Consider the following 12,520-nt stretch of genomic DNA (forward strand, 5'->3'; position numbering starts at 1 on the left):
ACAAAACAGGAGGGATGATTCAGGAAGCTCTCCTTTGAAGCTCTAACCCTGTGCCAAATCAGAATATGAGGACAAAATGATCAGCTGTGCCGACCCCGATTAGGAAGTGAAATATACTAGAGTATCACAACTCATTACTCCCCACCCAAACCAGTTCTCAGCAGCTAAACTGTAACTTAATGTGTCCACAAGCGAATATCAACGTTTTAAATGTGTTGTGGCCTGTGAAAGACCAATCACATAATCTATTTTTGATCGATTTTACGATATATACAATGGTAAGGCTAATTGACCAAAATATGAATAAGATTTGAATTTCAACAACACAAAAAAGAACATGACACCTTTATAGGCAGACCATGTAATATTTATGTGAAAAAGTGGAACACATAAAATGGATTTATGTAAACAACACTTAATATTTGGCTGCATATACACTGCTTGCAATAACAGCATCAAAACAGTGACCCACTGACACCATCAAACGATTGCATGCTTCTTCTGCTCAGGCTTGTACCACAGCTTCTTTCAGTTGTTTGTTTCATTGGGTTTCGTCGTTCAGTCTCCTCTCCTGGAGGTGAAATGCTGCTCAGTTTGTTTAAGGACTTGTAATTAAGTTGATCAGTCTTAAACATTCCAATTTTCCTTCTAAAGGTCTTCTATAAACATTGGATTTTGATACATTCACTCTGTGGAGGTTATTGGTGATGTTGTTTTTGTTTATTTACAGCTATCACAATGTTTCTGTCATTAGCTGCTGTTTTTGTCCTTGGCTAAACTGTTTGACATCTGGTTGATAATACACCAGTGTATACAACAAATGTAGTCTTCACAGGTGAAACCCAGACTTATACAAAGAGTAGACATTCTAAGTGTAAATCTTCAGTGTAACAGGACACACCTGGGGAACAAGAAACACCTGTCAATCCAATGTTCCAATACTTCTGATCATTTGACATGTGTACATAACTAGATGAAGAAAGCTCATTATCAATATCATTACATCTTTGGTCTCAAACACAAATGTCTTAAGTGTACAGCAAAAGTGAAAAGAAATTGCCTTGTAGTTCCAATACTTACAGGAGATTAGAGTTCTGAAAAACTAAAGGATTTTTTGAAATTAAATACGTTTCCCATAAATCTATCATTTTTATTGTTTTGACAAAATATTTTAACCCATTTTACAGCAATACTTAGTATTACTTCAGACAAGTTTGCAAAAGTTTACATGTCAAAAACTGATCACAAGTTTTAAACCAAATGGAAGGAATCCTAAATTTCAAATCGAAAGCAGTTATCTGAGTAGCAGTGAACAGTGAATTTTCACTTAGTGCATGACAAAAAACACAAATTAATAGAGTACTTTTTAATTCAGGTTTATTTGTACAGCATTATTAGATGACTCTTTAGGAAAATATGGGGAAGAAACCTTCAGATGAACTAGGTTCTGTATAATGACTAAATATGACATTTCTAAAGAAAACTGCCTATGAGCATTAATCACTACTAAGTTCACTAGTTCAAAGCTCTATCTCTCTATACAAACATACAGCTCATCGGTTCATTTCATGGACAACATGCACCACAACTATCAAAACACCACAACCACAACCACATAAATTCAACTAAGGTACAAGAACACTTTGAACACAATGACCAAATAACCTTAACATTACAATATGTGTATTATATGATAAGTATTAATGATTTAGTCATGTTTCTTTAGACTGTTTTGTGTAAGTCACAAAAAGAATGTTACAATTTCTAGTAATTTTACACAGCACAAATAACAAGAAATTCTAGAAGTGTGTGTGGTTAATAAATACTAAAAAGATTCTGTGAGAGGAAAATGAGAAGTTGAAAAATGAAAAATAACTGAATAATTTATATCTGTTCTAAATAAACTTATATTTCTCTTCGAAAACTAATAGTTTTTAGTGCAAAATGTTATTTTACTTTATGTTAATGCAATAGGAAGGGTAAATAACCAAGCACTGGTAATAGGAATTGTATATATTATACTGATTTGTTTTACACCATGTGATCATTAACTGCAGGTTAATGCAACATTCTAGGTTGTCAAATGCAAATGATTCAGATTTGCTTATTTGTCCTTATAATTTTGAACCTGGAAAATTCTAAACCATACAATTTGACATTTTAAAAATCTGAATCTTTGCTGTGTTTAAAAACTCAGCTAGTTGTGTCTTTTATTATTGGCTCTAGTCTAAAACTCACATCATAGGGGTTGTGTTTGTACAAACTCAGTCACATGTACTGTTTGATTACACGTTTGTGGATTTTGGACAGAGCATGATTTAGTCTTGAACTGATTCTAACAATAATTCCTTCCTCCTGGCCAATCAAATACATTAGAGCTATACAGTAATCATTACTACATACAATACTACATTACATATATTTTATATTTCTTTTCTGCACAGATGTCCTGGTTTCAGAATGCTGTGTTCTGCTCATTAGCATGACATATTGAGTAACTAACTTACTCATTCAGTCCACAAAAATGGTACAACCGACAGTAAGCGTACTTTATTATTTTTTCCCCCTTTTTATTCAGAATTTGTTGTTAAAAAGAGGAAAAGCAATATGAGCATCGCTTCCATCTTGAGAAAAAAAAATTACTTACCAAGCCCAAGTTCTTTCAGAACTCGACATGAAAAGACTTGGTAGATAAACATAGCAATTATGTTTTATGGGTATTTTTACAACTGGTGTTAAAATGTGATAAAGCACAGTAGAAAGTACACTGTGTATTGCAGCAGCATTGTTTTCTCTCTAGAAAAAGATTATAAGATTACTAGATACGATAATCTAAAAGATACACTATCACCATCAATTACGCATACAAATGGAGTTATATGTCATTTAATAAGATGTCGGTGTACTATGGGTGAGTTTAAGAATGCATTACGTGCAGGATAAATAAGAACAGTTACAGATGCTTTAAACAAATGAACAAATCTCCTGAAAGATCTCAGAATTAAGAGCTCTGGTTGTTAAAATGTGTTCAATTGTGCAACCTTTTCTGTTGTACTGTATAATGTTAGAATTCTTCTACAATTCCTTGCACTTTTGAGGAATAAATAACATCTAACAATGTGACATAGTTTCATATGTGAATGAATGTTCAGTCCAAACCGGATCAAGGTTCTTGGGAATATTGACTTAGCTAGTAAAATATTTATTAATTGCAAGCCAGCACGTTTTGTCCCTTATGCAACTTTGGATTTTATCCACCGTTGTAATAGTAATGTGGCATCAAACACAACCTCCAATTTATCATGTTTTTGTTTGTCACTGTTCACTTTGTCCAGAATCAAGTTAAAGTCACTGTAGGATCTAAGACAAAGTGTATTTACAAAAAGTTATCATGTCCAAGGCTGAAATCTCTGTACCAGGTGCTGAAAGGAGACATTTAAAAATCAACGTAATATTTGGAGCTGTATAGGTGTGGCAGAAGAAATCCCACTACATAGGAAGAGTTGATTGGATGATCGATGATGGTGAAATATTCAGAATATATTAAAAGTACTGTAGGTCTCTTCGGTAGCAAAGAAATTTCATCAGACTTGTGTGGAGGTGTGTTTTCATGTCTGGACTGTTAATGGGGGAAAAAAATACTACTAATTTTGGTGACATCTATCTTTGTGAGCCAGCCTCAACAAGCTTGGCACACTTGGCTTTATGCAGTTTCTCTCATACTTCCATCCAAGTGCAAACAATTTAGGATTTTTGAAACGATGGAGTCAGAGAGCATTTGTACATCATACCCTCTATGACACATATTTACGCATAGTTAGCTTTCTGGCTGTCAGAACACTTGTGATGAAGATCTTGCCTTCAATACTGATGAATCAGAGGTCAAGGAGCAGTCATACATTATTACAGAACAGAGTGTACGGCATAGTGGTTAGAGAGTATATTACTTAATAATTATTACTTATTAATTAAATTTCACAATAGGATTCAGAAGTTCAACCAACCAGTTTTCTCTGCTTCACCTGCTGCCTCAGTAGAAGGAGGTGCTCGAGTCCCATCCTATATACAGTAACTTTGAAAAGCATTCACACACTTTCAGTTTCGACACTTTATTGTGTACATTAAAAAAAAAGTATTAAAGTACTGGTATTTGTGAGTCAGCCTCCAACTTTATACACTTGGCTTGGTTGTATGCTTCAGGTTGTTGTTGTTGTGCTGAAAAAGTAAACCTTTGTCTCAGTTTGAATTTGTGTGCACTCTCAAAAAGTCTTTCTCCAGGCAGCTTTAATCTTTCCCATTGTTGTTCACTGCAGGAATGGTATTAGCCAATTGATGTGCGTGCCCTTTTTTTCTAAGATGTATTGCTTGAATATAAGTCTAAAGAGATCATTTAATTAATTATAACTTTTGTTTAGTCATTTCACAATAAGAGAATAAGCCCAGAGTATTTTAGATTTTTTTAGAAGAAGGCTCAGCAGAGGGCTTTTGGTTACCTTCCTAAACAAGACCCTTCTTGTCAGAATTTTGCCGACAGCCAGACATAGGAAGAGTCTTGGTGGGTCCAATGTCTTACACTTTTACAGTAATGCTGCCCACATTGTTTCAGCAATTATTGCATGGCTCCTTGGATATCATGGCTTGTTTTCTAGTCTGACATGCACTGTGGAATCTGAGACATTATACTTTTTTAAATCATGTCCAATTAATAGAAAAGAATAGAGAGAGAGTTAACTACAGTAGCTGGGTTAGCTCCCTGTGCAGGACTCAAACCCAGGCCACAGCAATGAGTGCGTGGGATCCTGCCGCTGGACCAGCAGGATGGATAGCCAAAGGCATGAATATTTAGCTATATTACATATTTCAGTTTTGACTTTTAATAAAATGAAATACATTTAATTTAAATATACTGTATAAAATGTTTCATCAGGTGGAGGTCAATGACTTTTGCTAATGTGAGTAATGCTGCCAAGACAAGCTCACTGGTCGTCTAATACAGCTAGCTATCGAACATACCTACTATACAGCCTGGTTCTTACTGATATATTGTACTTTGTTTAGTGTATTAGGGCAGTTAATTGTTGAAATGATCAGTTGAAATTAATCTTAATTAAGCACAGACACAATAACATTGATGGAGTCAGTCCAATATTTTTGATCATACAGAATGATGTCATGTGACACTTCCATCATCTTCAAAATGATTCATCTTCTGTCAGGAGGATCTAACCAGATTCAGTGTCCTGCAGCACTGTGAGGAAAACCTAGACATTTCAAGACGTTTCAACAAAGTGCAAACTGCAAGCCAAGTACTTCAGAAGCTAAAGTAGGTGGAACCAATCAATAGCTACTCAAAATGTACAGATGTTTAGATGTTTAAAGCCCAACATGAATTCAATGAGCTTCCTGCAAGATAATTGCAGTGTAGTACACAGGACTTGTAAAGACAAGCATGCAATCTGTCCAGATGTTCAGTTTATTAACACAGCCATGCTATAAGGATCAGAGGATCGGTTTTCATTATCCATTCCCAGGAGTGCAACAGTAGTTGTTCTTATATCTCCTGGAAAATACAATCAACTATATATTGATAAAACCAAGACAAGGTTGGCTTTTGGACCACCAGAATGAAAGATATCTCCTTTCTTGTAATCTCTGAATACATATTATTTCAAATATCACTTTGCTTGCACTGTTTTTAAACCTTCCTTACTTCACTGTAGGACTTACAATTTATATATATATCATTGAAATGCACATCATTTACTTCCTGGATGCTTTTTATAGCTATATATAACTTTATATTTGTATATGAGTGAGTGAGTGACGTGACATGCGGCTAAGTATGGTGACCCATACTCAGAATTTGTTCTCTGCATTTAACCCATCCAAAGTGCACAGAGACAACTGTACAATTTGTTTGTAATTACACATACATAACCAAAATAATTGTTTCTGTCAAAATAAAACAAAAAATATATACTGACTTCAAATCAGGTTATTAGCACCAAAGAGTGACAAACAATTTTATTATACAGGACAGACAACGATAATTGGAAACAATGCAGAAATATCATTTAATGTTGTACAGTTATTGCAAAGCTTTTTCATCATCATCATAATCCTAATGGCTGGCTGATGAATTAAACAGCCATGCTAGAAAAAGCTGTTCAAAGCTATAAATACCTCGACAGTTATAGCTCGAAAAACAAGTCTCATTCACTGTGCAACTAAATTCTTCTTCTATTTTTATCTAAAAATCATTGCTATATAAGACTTAAGTTCAATTTTAAATAAAACATCTAGGCTTAAGATACTAAACACAATTACTATCCTCTTTGTTCGTCCTAACATCAAATATTCCATATTTAATTTACTGACAATGAATTGTATAAAAAATAAGTCTTTAGACTACATAAGGTGTTATGTTACAATGTGGTGGTGATAAACCATGCTAGTTTACATTGAAATTAACACATCAATAAAAGAAAGTGCTCCATTTTACATAAAGGTATTTCATTTCATTACATTTCATGAGTGGACTTTTTAGTTAATTACGGTTTTGTGACCACAATTAAAAAAAAAAATAATCAAAATAGCTTCTTATAAATTATATGTTTAGGCAAGAGAATTTCAGGCCCAGTAACAGTACAAAAGTGTGATTAGACAGGTCACAGATGCTTAGGAATGCTGTTAGGACCTTTCTCAAACCAAGTGAACAAAGAACAGATCTTCTATTCAGGCCCCTTATAATGTGCTCAGCATCAAGCATACACTGGGTCAAGACCAATCCTCTTTAATTACTGAGTCCCTATCAAAAAATGTCTTTTGCAAATTTAGTGAAACGTATCAAATCAATATTTTTGTATTTCATAAAAATAATGATGTCAACATTGTTGTTTTAACCAGGCCTGAATTTGTGGATGTAAAGTTTTCCCCATTCTCAGTTATTTTCTTGTGAGATGGTAGTTTCCTGTGAAATAAGAGGAAAAAAAGGTAAATACAAAGTCAATACATAATACATAAGGTCACATTCTGTTAAAACCAACAAGCCAACAAGTTGTGGTGAAGTAAGCAGTGTTTTCATCCCTTCTCATCATTATCTTATCTTATCACGGGACTGATGGTGCAATGTGCTTGGCCAGACAGCATTTTGGTCAAGGTGAGCTTATGTAACTCCTGAACAGCAGATAAGTCCATTGTATTTGCCAAAGCTGAAACAGATCCCCTGTTGCCCCAACTAAACCCCCCTCCCTTCTGATGTTGCTAGATCTCTGAGGGCAAGCTTGCACATGTTACTAAGAAAATATTTGTCTAAAGAACACACTTATTTTATTCTATTATCTGAATATTAATAAATTGCTGAATATGCAAAATACCGTGTCACTTGTTAAAACACACTTGTCAAAATTGCAAATTTCATAAATATATTTTATGTATTTGTAATACTTATTTGAAAGTTTGCGTGAATGAAAAATAGGACAGGAAAAAATAATTACAGTCTTTCATGCCAGCAATTGACTAGAAGATCCTGATTAAATCCCACTAATGAAAATGTGTGTCTGCAGTAAACAAGGATGCAAATCAGATACTTCAATGAAAAAAAATCAGAAAACCTTACACATAAATTGATAACTCTTTGATTCATTTAACTTTCTACACTGGAAAGCTTTAAAATATATTGCTGGTAATTAGAAAGTTCTAGACAGGTATATAAATAAAACAACAATTAATGATCAGTGGATGTACTGTATAACTTGATAAGCTTCATGAGGCGATAAAAACAACAATAGCACTTCCACCGACTGCTCAATCAGGAAAGAACTGCCTTGTCTTTATCTACTGTAAAATATAAATTTTGACTTCCTAGCACTGATAGCAGCAAAGCTTTTACTTTTATTGTTTAATAACATATTAGATTAGATTCTGTACCTGTACAAAGTGCTATCTCTTTCTTAAACGCTTTTAAAACAGAAAAACAGGCCTCTCCAATCCTGTAATCATAGCACTGAAGAGTTTAATACTCTAACTCATTTAAATCTGGGGGTAAATCTGTGTAATATTCTGTACATTAAAATGGATCGTTTTCATTCTAAAATCTGAGCCACATTTGAGGACATTGTAAAATCCTTGATATACGTCTACGTGAATGCATCAAAATTATTACATTAAAAAAGAAAAAAAAATCTTAGATCTTAGATATTGTTATGTCTACAGAATGGCTTTGTGCTTTGTATGATTACCAACCAAAGCTTATTCACAAACTACATTGTGTGATGAACGAATTGTCTGTTATTATCATCAAGAACACCCTGTTCTGATAAAATCACTGTCACACAAAGATACACCTCTCATTTCTTATTCCTTTCATCTTTAACGGTGAATCAAGGTTCTGTCTCATCTAGCTGGATTTTTCGGATTTTTTTTTCAAGACATTTGCAACATTTAGACTTACAAATGGTGTCCTCTTGCCAAATTTACTCCAGAATGTCATTTTGACTGTGTTCTTATGTCCCGTTCTCTGGTCAAACGTCTGGCATTGCTGGAAAGGAGGACTGTACAAGTGCAAGCTGGCTGCACATTCCGTGTGACTGACGTTTTCTACCCGGTGCAGGCCAATGGAATCTGCAACACATAGACATTCCCGCTGTTACTGTACAAGTCAAGCCAAAACGCTTGCACAATGTTATGTTTCATCAGTCTGAACCTTTACTGTAAAACATCCTATTTATATTCTCACCATTGCAATGTTATCAAGACCCCTCTCACACCCTTCTAGCACATACAAGTAGGAACGGAAGCAAAGGAATTTAGCAGAAATTAAAAGGATTTGCAAAAAGTATCCACCCTGTGACCTTTCTTCAGTATTTTTTTTATTATCTCAAATCTTCTGTAATCAGTGTTAATAGATTATTAACCAGAGGTTAATACATGATTAAGAAAGTATATGATGCTCAAAAAATGATCACTAATTAATTTTGATGATCTTCTAATGACAAGCTTACCATTAATATAAGCACACTGGTTTTCCTGCAAGATGCGCTGAGATTTTTGGAGCATGTCACCATGTGATTTACAATCAGGCCATTCGAACAGAGTCTCCTTCAGCTGGCCCCGTAGAAGCTTCAGGAAGCAGTGTGAGTCTGCATGGTCATGGATACTACTGCAAGTGGCACAGAGGAAAGTCACACTCACAAATAATCAAGAAATCTTCTGTTACAAATACTCTCCTACCTAAAAAAACTTCACTATTAACTGCAACTAAACTTAAATAAGCTCCATATAAATGCTGAATTAATACTTAGCTGTACTGTAAAACAGGATAATCGGAATTTATAATCAGAATCAGGTTTATTGGCCAAGTGTGTTGACACACACAAGGAATTTGGTTCCAGCTGTTTGTGACTGTCATGTAATTGTTACACTGATGAAGCTAATAAGTAAAGCACATGACATTTCTGTACTGTGTAAACAATCCTGAAATAATCCTTAAGTTTTATAACATTTAAAAAAATTATTCATGTGAATCTTGCTGATCCAGAATGGAGTCTGACTCGTGAATTATGCTTATCAGCGTGTCCTTTTCTTTTCAAGACGTCACAACACAGATTCCAAGACTGCTGAACTCCACTATCAGTGTACATGTGTCTAATATCACACAGCAACATCGGCACAGCTGAACGAACACCTACAGAGTTAACCCCTTTTAACCCTTCCATTGTTTATTATGTTCGTTCAAACTTGAGGATTTGCTCTTCAAGTTTTTATTTCTTTTATATTATTGATGCAATTTACCATTTATACTGTACCATTTTGCTAAGGTTAAAATAAAATATCAATCAAACAGTAAGCACAAAATATACCAAACATTCCTCAGAGTATTTATGGTAGCTTGAGTTCAAGAGGACAATTATAGCCTGAAATCTGATATACCTTTGCACAAATTTAGCTCATCTCATGTGTATTAATATTTCACACTTATGTTGTCAGTAACTCCTTACCTGCCATGCCCTTCACCCCAACACAGAATCATAAGATTAAATTTGCCGTTGCCTTCATCGACGAGATTCCTGGTATACCTAAACAGAAACGAAATGGTATCATAATGTTCACATAATTGTTTTTAAAGCAATCAGCCTGTCTTAATGACCTTTAAATTTGCTAATTTGAATCAAAGTAATCAGTTATTATAATAATCAAACCTTGAGCTGAGTGGAATTTCATGATAGTGGATAGCACATACTGGGTCTGATTGTAATGAGAAGTTGTGAACAATCTAAAAAAAAAAAGCCCCTTCATTTTATGGCCCAAAATAAAGCAGCTCAACTATGTGAGCTTATGAGCTTCAATATGAGCTTCACTTAAGAACATGAAGTTACAGATGCAACTACATACCTCAATTAACATTTAGTTCTATTACAACAGCTCAGTTTGTTATATTTTGTAATTATCTGGGTATAATTTCCATTCCATCACTTCAAACACAGTTTAAATATATATTTGCAGAATAGTTTTAAAAGAAAGTTTCAAACATTTGTTTGTGTGTGTGCTACAGTTCTATAAAGATCCTCAGATTACAGATGCTACAGTTCTATAATATGCTATAGAGATCCTCAGATTACAGATGCTACAGTTCTATAATGTGCTATAACGATCCTCAGATTACAGATGCTACAGTTCTACTGTATAATGTGCTATAACGATCCTCAGATTACAGATGCTACAGCAGCGCTTTATTTCTGTAGCAGTTTACGGGTGTGTGTCGGACCCTGGCCTGTGATTGGTGGCCTCTTTCCCACCCTTCACCAGCCAAGCTTTATAAGCCTTTCAAAACACTCAGCAACTTGAGGCCACCGTGTAATAGCATTTCCCAAACATGGCCAACGTGGGAAACAAAGATAACTATGCACTAAATTTTAACAAATAAAGGGCATAACGTTTAAAAAAATCGATCTTTAACAGTAGGCTAAATATCTATAGTGCAATACTGCAATAGTTTATTATTATAGTTGTATTCAGAACTATTCCCAACCTTTGTTTATTTCTTAAATTAATTTAAAAAAAAAACAGAACCGATTGACTAATACTACTACAAATACTACAAATAAATAAATAAATACTAAAAGAATAATAATTATTATAATAAATAAATAAAAACAATAATAAACAAAAAACAAACAAACAAAAAACAAAGAAAAACAAACAAACAAACAAATAATACCTGTACTGGTCAAATTTTGCAAATTTCATCCATTCCTGTGGTTTACTTTCATATGCCTCCATTATATTCTGTACCTCCTCAATATTGACATTGTCACTTTCGAAAATCTGGTGGAGAATTTTAATCAGATCATCCAGGGTCTCTGGCTTTACCATCTGAGTGTGCTCCATTCTCTCTGTTTCTGTCTCTGACATGTTAGACGCACTGAATGAGCTCGTCTAACGTTTTATAGATGTTGGGGGCAACTTGGACTGTACCACTTTGTGTTAGATGGGGGTGTTTTGTAGGTGTCGGTTTTTAAAACGTAAAAAATAACACAAAAATAAACTACCATGAAGGTGTCAACAGGACGAAAACGTGTCGAGATATCTAATTAATTGAAGACGGCCAAAGAATGATCAAAATGCTTTCTTTTTAGAAAGCACCAGATAAATATCACCACATTTTGGTGCATTTGGTATAATCGTTCCACATGTTCTTATTCTTTTTCTTTATGAGCCATAAAAGAAAAAAGGTACATGATGTTTCCTTAGGACTAGTTTATATACAAAAGTAGAGGTTTAAACGTAGAAGTAAGCACAAACGTTTTTAAACAAGATGCAGCGTTGAAAAATAAAAATAAATAAATAAAATAAATTCAATACAACATTGAGTCAATACAGCCAAATAAACAATGCATTGACTTCACCCGACGACAAAATCATCCAAAATAATAATAATAATAATAATAATAATAATAATAATAATAATAATAATAATAAAACATTTAGTTTGTTTTTTGCAAGTGTAAATGACATATGAAACAAAGTCACTCTAAAAATTCACCCACACAAAGAAGCTTTGTGCTTTTGGGTACAAACGATGTCTAGCTCGACGGTGTGGTGAACTGATTTGGTTCTTAATCAAAGAGTCGGTTCCTAACAGCTTTCTTGCTCCATCACGTGGACGCTCGAGGACAATACAATAAAAGCTGCGTAGCTCACTGACTACATTTCTGCTTAATTACAGTCTACAAACTCTGCTGCTTAAAGAAGAATTAGCAAACAGACGCTTTGATTTTGAAACCATCTCTGTCTCTCTATGAAGCATAATTTGAAAGCAACCCAAGGCTTTTTTTTAAGGCAAAGAAGTGGAGTGTTCTGCAATGGCCAAAACAATCTATTGACCTGAATATAATTGAGCCACATTCCACTTGCACATGCAAGGCCAAACTGCCCAATAACAAGCAGGGTAGAAACCCAGGATAAAACCCAACATGATGATTGTTTTGGGTTACAGACATTGACAGGCAGTCATTGTAAA

General features: G+C 34.3%; 1 protein-coding gene across 1 annotated transcript; it reads right to left on the reverse strand.

Annotated features, from left to right (window-relative positions):
• Positions 1 to 5,990: 5,990 nt before the first annotated feature.
• cdo1 (cysteine dioxygenase, type I) lies at positions 5,991 to 11,433 on the reverse strand. The gene is made up of 5 exons (XM_027167536.2): positions 11,219 to 11,433; positions 9,999 to 10,076; positions 9,003 to 9,160; positions 8,453 to 8,622; positions 5,991 to 6,970 (listed from the first exon to the last, which is right to left on the reverse strand). The coding sequence occupies exons 1-5, from the start codon at positions 11,410 to 11,412 to the stop codon at positions 6,941 to 6,943; spliced, it is 630 nt and encodes a 209-aa protein (XP_027023337.1). The 5' UTR covers positions 11,413 to 11,433; the 3' UTR covers positions 5,991 to 6,940.
• Positions 11,434 to 12,520: the final 1,087 nt, after the last annotated feature.

The sequence above is a fragment of the Tachysurus fulvidraco genome, chromosome 14 (assembly GCF_022655615.1).
Source record: "Tachysurus fulvidraco isolate hzauxx_2018 chromosome 14, HZAU_PFXX_2.0, whole genome shotgun sequence".
Lineage (NCBI taxonomy): Eukaryota > Metazoa > Chordata > Actinopteri > Siluriformes > Bagridae > Tachysurus > Tachysurus fulvidraco.

What these genes read in the sequence shown, in the direction of transcription:
- cdo1 (XM_027167536.2), bottom strand. Translation starts at nt 11,412, where the DNA reads ATGTCAGAGACAGAAACAGAGAGAATGGAGCACACTCAGATGGTAAAG. An exon ending in GCAAAATTTGACCAGTACAG is followed by an intron (nt 10,077 to 11,218) that starts GTATTATTTGTT and finishes GTTTCTGTTTAG; the next exon opens with GTATACCAGGAATCTCGTCG. An exon ending in CCAGTGTGCTTATATTAATG is followed by an intron (nt 8,623 to 9,002) that starts GTAAGCTTGTCA and finishes TATGTGTTGCAG; the next exon opens with ATTCCATTGGCCTGCACCGG.